We start from the raw sequence: 18218 nt of genomic DNA on the forward strand, positions 1-18218 counted from the left end.
AGCATTACTTCCACCTCATCTTTTAAATAGAAAGTTTCTCATAGCCAAAAGACTGAAAAATAACACGCCACACAGAGATGAACAATGAACCTGAACCAAATTTCAGCTTTAAAAAGTCCGCTTCCAAAATCTTACAGTCTTCCTGTAAACATACATGGTCAATACTTACACATGGTAAGTAACAAGAGAAATTTAATATGTGACACAAAGGATATCTGAGAACAGTCAGTCTGGAAAAGCCAAAACCTTTAACAGAGCTAAGGACTTTTTTTTTTTTCTTCTCTTCTGTTGCGGGGGGAAGTTGCTGGCATTTTTAGAGTATGTTTTTGGTGGGATTTGGGGGTGGTGTGTGTTTGTTTTTAAGGTAGAAATAAGTGTGAAGATAAAAGATCTTAGAGGTATATGCCACTTGCTTGAAAGTCCACAAAAGGCTCTCAGCCACCATGACGGACAACACTTTACTCAAGAATGTGCTACCTTGAAAATAAGCCTTTTAATAAAAAGAAGGCTGCCTGTGTCTGAACTAATTGTAGAGGCCAGCCCAGAGATACTATCAGAAAAGGTGTTTGTCAGTGATCTCTCGTAAGAAGTTTTGGTTTTAGACAGAATAAGGATTTCACACATACAGATTTTCTTTCTATATTACACTGGTTGCACAAGAAACTACTGCAGTCAAGTAAGTTACAAAGAGTTGTGATCAACACTGAAAGACAAGCCCGTCAAGAAAATCCTACTAATCTTATAGCATCACATAATAAATAGAAAAAAGCAGCTCCTCTATGAAAGACAAAAAAATCTGAATAAAGCCTGGAGAGCAGAATTTGAAAAATTCTTCTTTTGTAATAAATATCCGTATACTTCCCAATTCTACTGTACAGTAAGAAAAGGAATAGTGATATACTTTATAGATAGAGTATATTAAAACACCAACTTGTGACAGGCTACATCATCACATGTATATACAGATATTTATGGTAGGCCCTCATAGTATCTCAATGTTGTGTCAGTACTATTTCGCTAGCATACATTCTTGTTCTTATTTCTGCATGGCTGCAGGCTGTTGAGTCAAACGTATTAGATAGAAAGTGTTCTGAGAACATTAAAGCTTTGATTGCATGTCTTTGAACTTGCATTACTAGATTCTTGGATAATTTACACCATGACAAACTGTTTTTGTTTTTTAAAAAGAAACTTGTAGCGAGGAAGCTTCATTTCTGTAATCATAAAGAAACTGAATTAGCCCAGATACCACGTTTTGAACAACATGGCTTACAACAGCATTACTGAAACTATCACAATTGTTGTTATGAAACAGTATTAATATTTTGTTTTACTAAAGGGGAAACTTCATTTCCAAAAGCAGGCTTCTGTCATTTTGTTTAATAATATTGCATCTTTCTTACACTATTCACTACAAACACATCACCTTAATAAAGTTACTTACATAAAGTAATAAACGTCATAATGAAAATTTGCGTTCCTTGGCCCAAAAAGACAGACAGTAACATTCCCTTCCTCGGGGGTCGAAACACATCTCCATGAACCAGCTTCCAGCCAAATTCCTCTTGGGCATCTTCCTGTATAAAATCAACAATGTCTTTAGCAAAGATACATAATGCAGTAGTGAATTAATACAAACAAGATGCAAAATACATATTTAAAGTTTGATTAACTTCCAGTTTAGATCCAAAGGCAGACTAATTGCATCTGATTCATCACTCATTGATTTTATAACCCCCTAATGGTTCAGTGAAAGAGAAAGGCAGGATTCATCAAGAAAATCCTCATCTCTTAAAGCAAGAAAAACCAAAATGTAATTAGCCAAACCATATAACATCATTTTAAATTTAAACTGAAACAAAACATTCCATTTCATTTAACTTGGATTACAGCATTTCAATCTAGTTCAGGCATTTATCTTTTTTGCTTCCATTACCAAGCACATCGGTCTCAATGACAACACGGGAAGAGAATTTAAAAGGTTACCATCTGAAGCAAATCTTTATTTTCAAAATGGTGAACACTAAGCAGAAATAAATCCTTAGTACTTTAGTCCCTGACAGAAGAGGGAAAATGTTGTACAAATTTGGAATGGCTGGTATTAGATTTCGTATCACCACCTAATCTGGCAAACGCATTCAAAAGATACCCTCTGGTTTTGAACACAAACTTTAAAACATATACCTACATAGTAAATGTCTTGGTTTAAAAAAAAAAAATAAAGAGAAACCACATTTGGCAGATTGAGAATCCTGGTTTATCTTGTCTGGGCCTATGAGCCATAGTATTCCTCTCAAAGCTCGATTTTTAATAAAATTCTTCCATTACAGGCCTATTAGCTATGAGTCAGAGTATTTTCCAGACTTTTGTTTAAAGAATTCAGGATTATTTCATATTGCTAACCTTTACCATTCAAAGATGGGGATAAGAACTGTACAACTAATCCAAGTAGGAAGCTAAACTTTTTAGTTACAAAAAAGTATCTGAGGAAAATCTAAAAAGATACTTTTGAATCTTGGCCAATATGTTAAAAATTACTGTAATTTTTTAAAAAAGTGTTTATAAACAAAGCCTAAAACCTCCAGTCTCATTTATATGACTTTAAGATCATTTATATGTCTAAAACATATTTTGTAACAGAAGTAGGTAATACTGAAAAAGCAGGAGGTTTTTTTGCATCATTCCATCTTCAGTCTTCACTTTGGCTCTCACTATGAGCTAGGCAAATAAAGAATACCATTTTTTAAACACAGAGATAACCAGATATACACTTTTTCAAGAGATGAGGAAAACATGACAGAAGTTTTGCTAACACTTTTTTAAAGAATGCAAATTTTCATAGAGGTAAGATGCCCAATGCACCATTTATAATGAAAACCTTGTGGGTACAAATACCAAATTGTATGAATTTACCAGTGTTGCTTAATTCACGAAGAAAAGTATGTTACACATTAGTTATCCAAACATTAATACCAACTACCTAGTAATTACTGCGGACCTGCAGCAATCCTCATCTTATTAATTAGCCTAGTTCTCAAAATATTCTAACAAAGATTTAAGTCCCCTATACTCAAGCAGTCACGATCAAAGACACTTAAAAAAAACCCAGAGGACAAAAGTTTTACCTCTCACCATTGAAAATATATTGATATGAATTCTCTTCAGTTCAGGAATCTTTTCTTAGTCATAAGACCCTAAAAGTAATCTAATGATTTCTAAACACTTCATTAATGTTTGTCTCACTAAATCTATATCACATTAAAAGCCAGCTGGTGGTAGCTGAACATTGAGTGTACATACTAAAGATCACGATCACTGGCTTGTACATCTAAGTCTTTGCAAGTAGAATCATGAGCATTCCCTAAGTGTGAGATACTAATTTGCTTCACTGCAGCTTCCTCAGCCCAGGCTCTTTTTTGCACAATTATTTCACACCTTTTTTAAATCAGCTCCTTGAACTGCAACAGATCTTTAAGTCTCTTACAACTGGCAAGAATATAAAAAAATTGTGTTTTTTTGAAAGTCACACCTATCCCTGCTGTTATCCATAAAAACTAATCGAGCTTCTACAAGTCTTGCTCTTTATCACATTAACAATGACCAACTAATAAAGACAACACAGTATAAGATATTGAACATAATTTAATTGAGAGATCAAACAGGAGCTTCACAAAAATAATCAGTTAAAGGATGTGAAAAATTCTTCCACTTTAATTACTGTCTGGATTCGCATTAACAAAAGATATTATATATCAAAAACACGAAGAAGAATAAAAGTACTTTCAGATGTTGTAGTTTCAATATGAAACATTTTTGTGCATTTTAAAGTATTTCTTTATCCAGATAGACAGCAACAACAATGAAAATTCAAACCTTTGTAGTATCTGACACTATTTCTCATCTTTGGCTTGCAGATACCACTTTTACCAATGAGAAGGAGTAATTTTTACTCAGCGTTCACTCACAGTCAACTGGTCCAGTCTTTTTAACTCACAATCCACCAAGGCAGCAAGCCACTATAGGGACCTGCCCCTTTCCCGTTTTAAGGGGTACTTATTTTAAAATAACTTGCAACACGTTCAGTCAGATGGCAACAAGCTCCAGTCACTACGTTAAGTCAGACAAACCAGGCTCAGTTTGACACAGTGATCATCAGAATTACAAAAGAAAAAAAATATCATTTACATACACACCAAGTAGTTCTAACAGAGCTAGAGGTCAGAAGTTGTTTTGCACATGAACTGCAATATTATGATGCCTCTCTCTGGAGACAAACTATGTCTTTGAGCCACAGACAAGGCAATGCCAATTTGGCTTTGTTAATCAGAAACTCTCCCATAACATTTAGCATGACAACTACTGATCCTCACACTAATTTTACTCCATTATTAGCTGTTGGTTTAATTTTTGATCCTTTTTACATTTAATACAGGTTTTTTTTAAAATATTTTGCTTTATGAAGTTGCATAGCATCATACTTCTCATGATATTTAGACCACAATCTTCACAAGTCACGTGCCAGTGCGCTTGATTTCTGGACAAGCTATACTACAAACTACTATAAAGAAATACCACCGTGGAATTGGAAAAATTACAGCAATTGAGCTTCCTAATGCAACTTCATTACAATGGGGACAATACCCAGCTGCAGTAATTTTAAGCCTGATTTCTTGAAGAGAGGAGAAGACAGTTATCAACAAAAGTTCACAAGTTTGGTTGTGCAGACTATAAAACACATTTTTAGAGAGAAAATATGCCAAAGTGCATAGCAAAGTCTTTGCTTCTGTGCTACAGATGTCTCTGCAACAGATACAGCGCAGGTCCTGCACTCAGGCCACATAACATGACTTAAAACAGGGCTGCATTGACGAGGTATCTTACATATAATCCCAGGTTGCTGGGTCACAGTATCACCCAATGGCTGATGCTGGAAGGGAGCTCTGGAGGTCCTCTTGTCCAGCCTCTCTGCCCAAGCAGGGCCACCTAAAGCAGATTACCCAGAGCCATATCCAGATGGCTTTTGAATATCTCAAAGGATGGAGATTCCATAAACAACACACTGGCTGCTTACATCAGTGTCATACCATCAGCTACACATCCAGACTGACTTCATAATGCAACCACAGGACTCAGGAGCAACAGCCACATCTTGATGATGGACCAATGCCAGAACACTTTTCAATGTCTGCACTGTGTCTTGTGGCTGTTGATATACTGTGAAAGTATTACAAAAAAAAGGCTTTCTTTGGTCGAGACCTTGGAACAAAGGGACTTACATTTCAAATATAAGTTTGCTCACAAACAAAAAGTTTCTGTGAATCACTCCACATACTTCTAAAACCTTCTGTCCTTGCATATTACAAGTTCATCAAATGACGCTAAAAAAGTAAGACTGTCACATCTGCCCGTGTATTCCTGCTGTTAGAAAAGATGAAATAGCAATAAAGCTATTTTTAACCCCCAGATATATTAGCATGTATCAAATTCTTGGTAGTTACACATCTCTTTAGATAGTATTCTAAACTAATTGATAGACATCACTATCGTCAGAAAAACACGCTTGTGTAAAAGCTGTAAATCTTACTCACAGAAGAGTCAATCTGGTTGTATCTTGCAATATCTTTATGAAGAGTCCTCAGAATGATCATAGCCACCATGCCAGATAAGAAGAGAACAATTACGAGGGAATTCATTATACTGTAGATAAAGAAAAAGTCAAACTTCAATCCGCTTATTCAGGTTTTAGGACATGCACTCTAATTCATAACACACGTACAGCTCAAGTCTGAGGAACAGGCTTAGATATTCAGACTTTAAGTCAGACCTTTCAGTATTTTCCCACCCAGAGAAGATAAAACTGCTTTAAATTGTGTACCTTTATGACTTCTTAGGAGACAGAAGTGAGAATAGTAGTATTTTATGATATATTGTTAATTCTCAAGACAGTTACATATTGCTTTTCTTTATTTTCCTCCTTATATAGCTTAGAAGTAACTTCCCTAGTGAAACACCTACAACTCTTAAAGCAGACTTGGTCAAGTAGATTTTATATCTATCAACCAATGAAGTCTACATCATGCCATTTAATATCTTTTAGAGACGTATTTAATCAGATTTGCAATATAAAGTGTTTGAAAAGGCTAAACACTAACATTTCAACATAAATTACATACTTACTTGATATCATTTGTGTGGTACAGAGAGAAATAAGTAAGAGCTTTTCATATATATCTTTTACTTGTAAAAAGCTCTTCTTTTTACTGTAAGCAGCTGCTGAGTACTAAACATGCAGTACATATATGTACCGCTCACTTGGCAGCCAGAGAAAGCCAGACAGTAACAATGAGAATGCTGCAGAGCAGCAACATCTTGAAAGTTGGAAAGTCTCTCAGAATGGAGATGATAAAGTAAAAGGATAGAAGCTGTTTTCCGTTTGGACACGGTGCATTCCTTTGTTGAAATGCAATACTACAGTTGCTCCCAAGAGATGGAAGACTGATAGAAGTTACTTCACATATGAAAACAAGAAAATTTTCTTGCCTGAAAACTAACAGACTGTGTTCTATCACAGTAGATACTGTATATCCCTAGAAGCACAAATAAGAATTCTTTGTGGTCCCCTGCAAGGTTATTCACTGAATAAATGCAAATCTTACCTAAACCACTGGATGTTTGTATGTGGCATGGACTCCAAAATGTAGTCCCATCTGGAAGCCCACTTAATATTATTCTTTTCCTATAAAGAAATTAAACAGCAATTAATAGAAACAAGTACAAGTTTGTTGCAGTCTCTGAAAAGGAATAAGCACATCGAATCTCTTCCACAAACCTTCCATTCAGCATTGATATCTAATGTCGGTATCAACCCTGGATCTTAGACCTCTCTCTTGCATTAACCCTTTTTATCTCTTGAGCATCTCAAAGCATATCTTGTGTATTGGTATTTCCCATCCACGTCTTCTACCTTCTCCCCCGCTACCAACTGGGCTTCACCAAGCCTCATCTTTCCATGATGCGGTATGTAGCTGCCTGCAGCTCCCAAACACGCACTGAAAAACAATCATGTCGTCACTACAGGATGCTCCCAACATAGCACACTAATTTTGAAACTTCAGCTTTGTTAAACATACTTCATAAGTACGTTTCTAGCTTCCCCTGGACTTTTTCTCTCTCATAATCTTAATGTACTTAGCACAGGCTTCCTCGCTCCCTGCCGTAACGGTGTCTGATACAGACTATTTTCCACTCTGATTCCTGGCAGACAACTTTCATATCCCTGTGAAGGATTTAAAAAGAAGAAATCATTCAGTAACTTTCACCTTTGAAAGACACTTCCATCCTCTCTTATCTCCTCCCCTAAATCCTTCATGTGAGAGCTGTACAAATGATTCTTTCTGACCCCCAAGCCGTGTCCTCTACAGTTCATCTCATGGGATGTAAGTCTACTGTCCGGCTACCAAATTCTATCTGCTGACTGGCATGAAGTTCAGCAGAACTTCTTCATTTATTCACCAGGTGATAAATTTGTACAGTTAATTCTCAAAATTTAGACTATGTCTCCAGCCGAGAATTTTTGAGTTCTGATTCTTGTTCTGGATCAAGAACATGTAACAATGAAGAACTGCACCAATACAACAACGTGGCTGAAAGTGCCATAAGTTCCTTTTTATGAGCCCAATCAGTAGTTGGGAGAGAGTTTCAGAAGCATGGTTCTAAAGTTTGTTACTAGAGTACCAAGCTGCTCACATGCTTATATTTTTGTACACATGTGTATTAAATATTAGAGGCATGATTGTGTATACTTTTCATAGACACAGATGTAAATACCTTCCCCATTTCAATGAATTAAAGCAGACACCATAGCTTTCTCATCAGAAGTCAGCTGCCGTATTAGAAAGGACCATAAAACAGTTATGCATTTTACTGGTTTATGTATTAAGGCTTACATTCTCCTATTTAAAGACACTTTTCACTGACAAATACTCCCCTTTTAAGTTATTTTGAAACTACTAATAAAACATAAAATGTATCAGGTATTGTTTCAAACCAAGGCTAACAGCTAAGGGAGAAAAACAGCAGTTTCGAAGACACACTGAGCATCACCTGGTGGAGGGGCCCTGCTCCACACCTGACGACCAGGCGGTAGGCAGCCCAAACACCTAACACATCATGTAATAACCAGACAAAGTTCACATTGCAATTTATCATCAAGATTTAAACACAAATGTTAATAGACAGGAGGTTCATTCATGTAGTAAAATTAGAGTCTAAGGAAGATTGGGGGTCTCAAGGGAAAAGTAACAAGATACAGAGCCCCGCACCTCAAGGTCAGTGGTTCAAATCAAATTCAATTTGGTAGAATGAAAGCTGTTAACCATGTGACAGCTGCTTGACTGCCTATACAAAATAAGCTGGTGGTCTCAAGCTAAATCCTGTAAGATTGGTGTCTTACATCAGAAAAACAACCATGCTTTTGGGACAGACTGGAACCAAGGTACCAAGGTTTGAAGTAGCTTGAACCAAATTATTCTCACCCCCACAGGAGGCTCACTTTCCATGCCAAATTTCCTCCTGTCTAAGGCCGAATAAAGCATCAGAGTATTAGTAAACATTAGAGTACTAACTCTAAAAGGTAAATGGCTACCTACTCAAAAAAAAAAAAAAGCTAGTGGAAAAAAAAGCAATATAAAATGAGACAAAACCTGTAACTTCACTAGAAAAAACAGCTTTACACATGCTAAAAATCAACATTTAACACAGAAGCATCTCCAAATAAGTAAGTATTTCTTCAACATGAGACACTTGGTACTCTGACTGAACTCTGAAAACAGAGCATACCTGAAGGAAGACAACTCTTGCAGTTATTCAATCTACCACCTTTCTATTAGAAGTAAAACAGGCCAAAAAAAGTGTTTTATCTATACACTCCAAGTGTCACTTAAACTACAGTAATGGAAAAGTAATAAGTTTTGGGAAAACTGCTTCACAAGAACATTCTTATGAAATTTACACTGCTTTAATCCAGTTATGGCTATTAGCAAATTATCCAGCTGTTTTGATCTCATTCTTTTGGGGAATTACATATTCATGTAATGGATTCAATACTTACTTCAAAGGTCACAGAGTAAGTGTAGATCAAATTCAGTTTATTGGTGAATTCTCCAGGAATCTCCATAGGCGGACCTTCACAACTTAAGTTGTTCTCATCTGTATGTTTATAGCTAAGGGAGGAAAAAAAGTTAAATAAAATTGCATATGCCCTACAGGATGAATTTTCACAAATTCTTTTCTAAGTTAATTAAAACAAGTTTTTATTTAAAAAAAAAAACCAACAACCAAAACCAAAAAAACAAGGAGAGTTGTGTATATCATTTCGTACCAGCTATTCAACTTCTTTGAGATCCTGCTTTACTGTTCTTCTACCAACAAAGGTTGAAGATCTTAAACTATATTTTTATTAATACTTATGTTTGTAGCTAGAAAGAATGAGAAAAATAAAATCATGTATATAATTAGGTATCATTATTCAGAATTTCTCTAACAGCCTTAAAGCCACACCAGAACTGAACACTAGTTCTCACAAACAATTGTGGTGAGAGCTAAAAACTCCACAGCAAACATCCTGTGGGAATCTTTCCATTTTCCATTCCTATAGAAGCGGTCTAATTTCACCTTTCGTCAGTCTTGTATACTCTGAAAAATATACAACAACTCAGAACAACACCCTACATTCTGAAGTCCAAACATGCAAACCCTTCTCTGCAATACCTTGGAAATACTGCAGCTATAGAAGCACAAAGTCAAAAAAACCTTAGTTTGCTTGAATTCTCTGCTGTGAACCTCCTCTAACACTGGAAGATAGCTTTCCTCTCACATCCTCTTGGGCAAGTTGTATTTACCCAATTTAGATAAACAATTCTACCTTATATACATGATTATCTTTAAGGTCCTTTCCAACCCAAACCATTCTATGACCGTATGTCAACAACTAAGTCAAGCCACAAGAAAATAAAAACCTTCATGAAAGGCCTAGCATGCTCCAACCACAAATACTCCCCATCAGGAGATCTTCAAGGTTGAAGCAAAGCACCCAGCAAACACCAAGCCAGAGAATGACAAAATTAAGGTTATGTGCAACCTAACTGTGCCCCCTTGTGGTCTGCATTATTGGTGAAAAGACAAAGTCTCATTTTTCAACCATTCAGGATGCAACTGATAAAGCGTTAATCACAAATGGAGAAGGTTGCTAGAATCTTCTTGCCACCATATCAGAACAGAGGTAAATGGAAGGAATAAACTTGCATAGCAACTATAATTCAGTAAAAGCACACTGTTCCACTGCAACAGAAAAAAGCAAGTATACCCAAGTCATGTTGTACCATACATGTCTATGACTTGAGAAACTGTGGCAGCGTAGTTTAAGAATGTACTTAATCTCTGCAGAAAAAATGGAAGGTTTTAACTAAAAAAAAAAGCAACCTACTTTGAAATTTTATGAACAGGCTGCAGTTTTCAAATATAGGTAAGTATGAACTGTGCATGAACAGAATGACAAGAGGCCAAAGGAATCACTTCAGTCTGTTTCTAACCTCTGAATTGTTGCATCTCCTCTCTGATCAAACACACAAATGCAGAAGCTATTGTTTAAGAAAATAAGTTAGTCACCTTAGAAAATTAGCAGTCGTCTTCCGCTTTCTGAATACCAGTATTAATCTGACATTTCATCTATACCTGAGTATCCAAACTAACACACAAAAAAGTACACCTGTACAAATATCGTACATTCATACAAAGTACATTGGGAAGTAATGCAGCAACAATAAGAGATGACATGGGAAACTGTCACTCAGTTAAAGGATGCTTCTCAGTGTATCTGAAAACATGTCTTTTAAAAGAAAGTAATGCACACCCAGATGCAAATCAATAAAACCATGAGAAAGCTTCTATTGTTTGTGCCAGGTTCTAACAATCTGCATACGCAGTTTTTCCACCAGGAGAGACTTTAAGGAACATTTTAAAAGCAAAGTTAAATGACACAGTCATGGAATTACTCTTTGTAAATACAGTTCCAGCCACAAAACAGTATACTGAAAGCTTTATCAGAACTCAGAATAACCAGTTCCTCAGAACTTACTGACACCAAGTATCATTTCTAAGTTTGCTACAACTGTTAGGACTCCCTAGTACTAGAACTTGCTGCTTTAATGCACAATTACCTTTGCGGTCTCAGTCTTGCCATCACCAGTCTTGCACCAGGCCAGTTTTCATCCTTGCCACTATGGTACATGATTGTTATGTCAACGTGGTTGAAGAGGTAGAAAGTGTTCTTCTTGTTAAACTCTGACTACAAAATATCATCAAGAGATTGAGAAACTTCTCCAACAGGAGAGGGCGCAAGCAGTCAAAAACTTTATGAGACTACTGTCCAATGAAAGAGCAAGAAAGACAGGGAGATACTTCAACATTCACATTTCTTTTTTTTAACATACCTTTATAAAACATTTATATACTTTTCCATATATTGTATTATATAAATATAACCCACATGATAAAGTATCACATCTGTTTTACTAGTAAAATTTAAACATACTTGGCACCATTTTTGTGTTTACCACAAAAAGCTGCCAAAACAAGTTGTATTTATTCAAGGTATAAGTAATTCAGATTCACCATTTCTCCCCTCCCTCCGCAGTCCTCCTGGTAGACACTTCAGCTACCAAAGATGACAAACCAGGTTCTGCTTCAAAAAAACTACCTTTCACCTTCAGTAGCTCTTCTGCTTTCAGAATGTGGAATTATGAAGAACTATATAAAGCTCAGATGATACCAGAGTCAACTAAGTTGACCTGGATTTCCTTTTCTCCTCAACACTTTCATCGTTTTTTTAAAAAAAAAAAAAAACACACAAAAAAAACCCCCAAACTTTAATTTGAATTAGGGGTCCAGGATGACAGACTGCTAGTTGAGTTTCCAATTAAAAAAAAAATGCTTTATTTATTGTGTATATTAGCCATTTTTCAATTGCCATACAACTTTTCTCCCCTGCCACCTCCCAGCAAAATATGAAGGTGTCTTGCATTAAATTTATCCGGATTCCTCTTCTCTCACTGTGATCAAGATTTCCACTGGGAGAAGACTAAAATAATACCTGTATCATACTATACCCCATCTTTAGGTACCTGTTTCCTCCATTTCCAAAGTAGCAGTTGAAGCAATAACATAGCTCATCAGCTGCATAAATGAGAGGATGACCTGTAGCTGTGCCGTTGCATGATAACAACCCCTTTCCTGCCCCCATTTTTAAAGAGATAATTATGTCTGCTGGCAGAGGTATTTGGGTATACTTCTAGAAGAGGATGATATTCCCCAACTCAGCCCAGAGATTACAGTCATATCCATGGTGCTACATTCTTATTTGCCCATGTAACAATTGTCCCTCTAGAGCTATGCCACACAACATTGTTAGAATCTGCACACTAAAACTGACACTGGGTATGTCTGGCAGAGCATCCACACCACAGCTAGCACGCACGATTTGCACAGCACTTCATGGATACATAGCACAAGCTCCCTAAGAACTCACTAGAAAGTTCAGCCATTGCTGCTTATGCATAAAGGTCCCCCTCTAAAACAAAACTTGTCATCCAATTTGCTGACTTTGCTACAACTGTTTTCTATGTATCAGATAGCTTCCAACACAACATACACCAGTATCAATTTAACATAAAAATAACCTCACGTACAAAGTAATGGAGTTGAACTCCGAACTAGAACAGGTTATTCAATTCACAGGCCATTTTCAATAGTCTAGGGAGCCTGAGGAGTAACCAAATTGAAAGGTTACTTCAGATAGAGTAAACTGGACATGCATGATGAATGCATCACTTCCAAGAAGCAGACCTGCTGAATACATATAAATTGACTGCACTGCATACAAGCAGTAAGTCATGTGGCAGAGCAAAGTCACAGCAGAGAGCCCTCTCCTCACTGAGAGGAGTGTGGTCCCTCATTCCAGGAGAGATAAAACTGTATCACTATTATCTGTAACTGTACTAGTTCACCATGGAACTCCCAGGATGGCTCACACATTTCAAATTGTTGTTGATAGAATTCTTTCCCTGTCACAGCTGTGTTTGTTATCTTCCAGCCATCTGGGAAAATCCCGACACATTTAACTTGTAAACTGTGCTAGACGTAACTTTTGCAACTAGAACTTAGCACTCATTTCTAGGTCTTCACTAGAAAGCTTCTTTCTGAAATTGGTAAAAAAAAGTCTTGCGCACAAATACAACTCTTAATTGCATGAACAAAGAATGAATAGGTACAAGGATGTATAAGCATGAAATTTCATAACAAATCCTCAAATCTCTAAGGCTTTTAGATGCCAATATGGTTGTTTTATAGTTTTATCTATATTGGCCAAAAGACCTGCATGAACTTTTTTTTGGACAATTGTATCAGTGAGACACTGCATACAGAAGCAGCATTCAGCTTTGTCAATGCCCACGTTCTGAATATTAACCATGTTTACACGGATATCTGTTCTTTTTCAGGAAAAGCAGCTTAAAAATAAAACCATAAATGAAATTACATCTGCTGTAGTAACAAAAAAAGTTCTACCACTTACATTTATAACACAAGCATCTTTAACTCTGCCATCTGGAGTAACAAAACATCCTATTGGAAATCCTGGATTACAGTATTTTTGTCCATCTTCCACATCATAGCACCATGTTACAGGCATGTTATCGATAATCCTAGACAGAAATCATCAAAGAACATGTCCTCAGAAAGGGATGCACCTTATTTCACATTGACATTTAACATGTAATGCACATTGTCTTCAGTAGTGCCCACAATATGCACAGTAGAGGACAACTATTACGTAGAAGGAAGAAAGCAACCACTTAGAACATAGATAACAATGTGAAAAAGCAGCAAAAACACCCAAAACCAAACAGCCTCTAGCACACAGCTTACCAGTGATGCTGATAATTAAGCTGCATTCCTTTCTTCAAGAAAGCCAGTTTGCTTTTATCAGCACTGTTTCCTGGGTCATATGATCTCGTACAAACCTTCTTGCATGTTTCTTGCTTTTTAAAGGTGAACTGTTAAAAAAGCACACAAAAAAAGTAATTTCAGTTTTGCTTCAAAAATCTTTTAGTCTTTTTTTCACATAAAGCTGACTTTTTTGAGACTTCCCTTCCTTGCTATAAAAGTTTCTAAGGCCAGAATTTTCCATACAACAGCTTTAACTTAAATGTCAAGATTTAGGTATATTCAGCACCAGCAATCCCCTTCCACATTACCAAAAATCTCTTCAACAGCCCAGATTAATCCTCAAGGTTCACCTGGAGGTAGTTTAAATTTAAAAAGTGGTAGAAAAGGTATTGCTTTTTCTTTCACTAGCTTGTTTTATTTTGGTAATTTCATTATCTGCTAAACCAGACTTTTAACTATATCCTTTTTGAGTGTTTCATGTTAATTTTAGATGTGTTTCCCCATGAAAACTAAGTTATTAGACAAGGCTGCCAAAAATGCAAAAAGTTGCACAGCATCTACACTTCAAGTGCAGACACCACCTAACACAAACGTGCTCATATTTGTATACCAAATTTCTATTCTAACCCAGTTGGGATTTACCTGTAAGTATATTAGTGAGCTAATATACTTAAAACACTACTGAAAATTCTAACATTATCAATGCCTAAGTGCTAACCAATAGCAGCATTTTCTAATTACTGTAGTGTGTGGTTATTTCAAACAAGTAACTGTTATAATACTAATTTATTCAGTGGGTATCCAGCCCAAATGACCCATCATGCTACATATTTAAAAGCTTCTTGTGGCCAACAGTCATAAGACTTTTTCTCTGACTCTCTGAGCTAATGTAATTTTAAGAGACTTCTAGGAGCAGTTTACGCAAGAGAGAAGGCATCACCTCCTTAAAAGTCCTATGAAAAGATGTGACTAGGTCCCTAATGACTGAGCAACAGTAGACTCACAAACTCTGCTGCCTCTTTTTCTCCCGGGGATTTGGATGATCTAGCAACCCTCACACACAAACATAGCCCAGTTTTCAGTTTCACCAGCAAATCCCAGTCTGGAAGCTGCACTTGAGCAGTATACAGCTTTCAAGCATTAAGAGCCAGTGTTTGACCAAATCTCCTATACTGCCAATAATTTTCCTCAAGTTGACTGGACAGCACTTTAGAGATGTTACATTTGGTCATTGCTAATGCAGGGCCTGAGACAGAAAAATACTACATACCTAATCTACAAAATACTTCCACACATTTATTTTACAAAAGATTTCAAGTGACATGCATCAACAATGAAAAATTTGGTTTTAGACAGCAGATGTTCAGTGTGTACAAGCACGGAAAAGCTGGAAGTGGGCCTCAACTCGGCTCCCCCTTCCCACTCTGGAAGTTGCCCAATAGTACAACCAGGTATATGAAGCAGTTCCTGAACCATCAGTTTACAGCCTCCAATATTACATTTAAAAAACTAATGATTTCAGATCATCTAACACACTATACACCCACACTGCTTAAGATACAGTTTCTGGACTTCTGTGCCACAGAGGAACAGGAAAGAAGTGATTACTGTCTCAGCTTCCTAACTTTAATTAGCCACCCTAAGATGCCTTTGGGATGGGAGGTGTTTTGATTTTATTATATGAACAGTATAAAGCTTATATTAAAAAAAAATTTTAAATAATCACACAATCATCAAATCATCAGCTATGTCTATTGATTACAGTCATCAGAATGGCAGCTATCAAATTTAAACAGGATCAACTTCAAGGGACAAAATAACCTTATATGGAGATGATGCTATTCTCTCCCCAAACAGCACTTGTCCAAGATTTTCTGATGGTCTTTTCTCTTCCGTATCTTGACAGAAGTCAAAACTGGAAAAAAGTGGAGAAGATTACCTTTAATTTTTAATTGACATAAGTCTAAATATCAGCCTAAAACAATTTCTTAAGTTATGTCCTTAACATAGCAGTTTTCATGCTTCTTTTGGTGGGTCAGCCACTGTTAGTAAAAATTTGAGTGCCTCTACAAAGAAATTTGGTATATATTCTACAGAAATATTACTATTTGGTATCAATTTCAACCAAGATATATCACAGCTGAAGTATCTTTAACAAATGCATGATGCTTAGTCCAAGCACCCTTTTCAAATGGCACAGGTAACACAGGTAGCAGTAGGTTGGGGGGGGAAATAATCACTTAAGTACTTTTCCTCAATAAGCACTCCTAAATCCATTGGCTTCCATAGAGGTTAATGTAAACAGAGACACTGTGGGCTCTTCGAGCTACTCTCTGGTGCTGATGCTACTGTTGCACTACACAGGATAAGACCTAAAACACCGCCAACTTTCTCTTTTCTGTATGCCCAACAGCAAGACTGCAAATCATATTGTGCATCATTGCTTTGTAGGCCTGTAAATACCTGCAAAAACAGGTAATAGTTTTCGCAGAGAAGAATCAAAATAAACCCCCCCCCCCCCCCCAAGAATTAGATACAGAGCTCTGGTGGAAAAGTGAAAAATAACAATGACTCCTTTTCAATTTCTTTTAGTTGCCAGAAACAATGAACACAAAGCTCCTGTCTTCCTAGATTTGACTAACAGGAAGAATTTTCAAACATGTCAAACAGTCAACACTAAATTTAATAGTCAGCTCAAAAAAATGCAGTCATGCCCAGGAGCCTTGTCTTTAACAATAACAGAGGATGATCAGGAGGCACAGGTATGGCCTTCATCCTTTCCACTCTCTTGTATTTTGTTACTGTTGCTGAGCACTGGATTTACTCTTCCACCCATACATCCAAAATATTGCTTATAAGAAACATGCATCGCCGCACTGAGAACAAAAAATTGGCTTTCCAAACACTTTTGGAAGCCTGTTGCAATGTACTTACGCATCATACTCGTACGGCAGAACCGATTCAACCGAGTCCAGTCTGTTCACGAAGAGCTCGATTAGTGACTGAAACAGGTAAAAGGGGAGAAAAAGTATGAAAATACAGACTTGCATAAACAAACGCGCGGCCGACACGCTACGCATCACTAGCTAACAAGAGCTGTTACAACTTTCGGAGCTCACTATCCCACGGCGGAGTTACCACAGACTTCTGACAGGCCCCGACCGCCGCCGCGGCGCTGGGCCACGCCAGAGCCGCCGTCCCTCGGCAGCGCGGCCGCCACAGGAGGCTGCAAAAAGGAACGAAGCACCGGCGAAGGACTGAAAAGTTCAGCGGGAAAAGGGGAGGTTTTCACGGTAAAAAAACCAACCAACCAACCAACACCACCAACAAAACCCAAACCACCAAAAAACAAAACCAAGGGAAAGGCAGCTGGGGGATGATTGGCTTCCCCAAGCAAAGGTTGCTGCCTGAGGAAGAACGCCCGGAGACCCGCCCCGCAGCGGGGGTATTTGGCGGTCCCCCCTCCTTTGCCGCCGAAACCCCCGAGCGACAAGCCCCGCTCGGGGGTTTCGGCGGCGAAGGGGAGGGGCCGCCCGTGTTGGGCCCTCCCGTGAGGGCTCTCACCTTGCAGCCCTCGCTCTCCTCGCCCTCCTCACAGAAGCTGACGGGCGCCAAGCCGGGCAGGTAGAAGGCAGCGCAGAGAGGTGCCACCAGCAAGAGTCCGGCTGCCAGCAGCCTCATCTTCCAGCCCGAAAGGACGAAGGCACCATGAGCCCAAGCTGCAACCCCGACTAGCCCTGCCAGCGCCTTGCGGAGGCCGGTAGCGGCGGCGTCACAATCGCGTTGAGGCCGCAGCGCCTGCGCAGTGAGGAGGTGAGGCGCTTGGCGCCATCTTGAGGCAGGGCGCACTGAGGCACGGCGGCGGTTCTTTTCACAGAGGCTGCCGTTGGCTCCGGGGCGTTCGGGTGGGCTATTGTCTCCTTCTCGGTGGGGAGGTGGTTTCCCTTCTCCTTGCCTTCCACGGAGTGGGATGCGCACCAGCTCATGGCGTCCTGTGGCTCCTTGCCACAGTGGTGCCACGAACGTGATGCCAAGCTCCAGGCTCCCTTGTTCAGGTGGCAATGACAGGAGACAGCTGCAAAACCTGTCTGAGAAGCAGGGTAGGTTCAAGGGATGGCTGCAAGCCCAGCTCTGTGCTACCATGGCAAGATATATTAACTGTTAAGACACTGTACTAAAGGCATTGCTGTCAATACTGGGTAGACAACACCTCCGTC

The 18218-nt window shown here is 38.2% G+C and overlaps 1 protein-coding gene across 1 annotated transcript in view; it reads right to left on the reverse strand.

Moving 5' to 3' along the window:
* The window catches only part of LOC129211655 (transmembrane 9 superfamily member 2-like), a 32465-nt gene extending 14678 nt beyond the window's left edge, over nucleotides 1-17787 (reverse strand). Inside the window, exons 1-10 of the mRNA XM_054839076.1 lie at nucleotides 17566-17787; nucleotides 16936-17003; nucleotides 15823-15916; nucleotides 13981-14108; nucleotides 13628-13757; nucleotides 11217-11344; nucleotides 9110-9221; nucleotides 6657-6736; nucleotides 5589-5697; nucleotides 1445-1577 (exon numbers count right to left, since the gene is read on the reverse strand). Of these exons, the coding sequence (XP_054695051.1) occupies nucleotides 1445-1577; nucleotides 5589-5697; nucleotides 6657-6736; nucleotides 9110-9221; nucleotides 11217-11344; nucleotides 13628-13757; nucleotides 13981-14108; nucleotides 15823-15916; nucleotides 16936-17003; nucleotides 17566-17682 (1099 nt within the window). The 5' untranslated portion in view covers nucleotides 17683-17787. The remainder of the gene's footprint in view (nucleotides 1-1444; nucleotides 1578-5588; nucleotides 5698-6656; nucleotides 6737-9109; nucleotides 9222-11216; nucleotides 11345-13627; nucleotides 13758-13980; nucleotides 14109-15822; nucleotides 15917-16935; nucleotides 17004-17565) is intronic.
* Between the last annotated feature and the right edge of the window lie 431 nt (nucleotides 17788-18218).

The sequence above is a fragment of the Grus americana genome, chromosome 12, assembly GCF_028858705.1.
Source record: "Grus americana isolate bGruAme1 chromosome 12, bGruAme1.mat, whole genome shotgun sequence".
NCBI classification, from domain to species: domain Eukaryota; kingdom Metazoa; phylum Chordata; class Aves; order Gruiformes; family Gruidae; genus Grus; species Grus americana.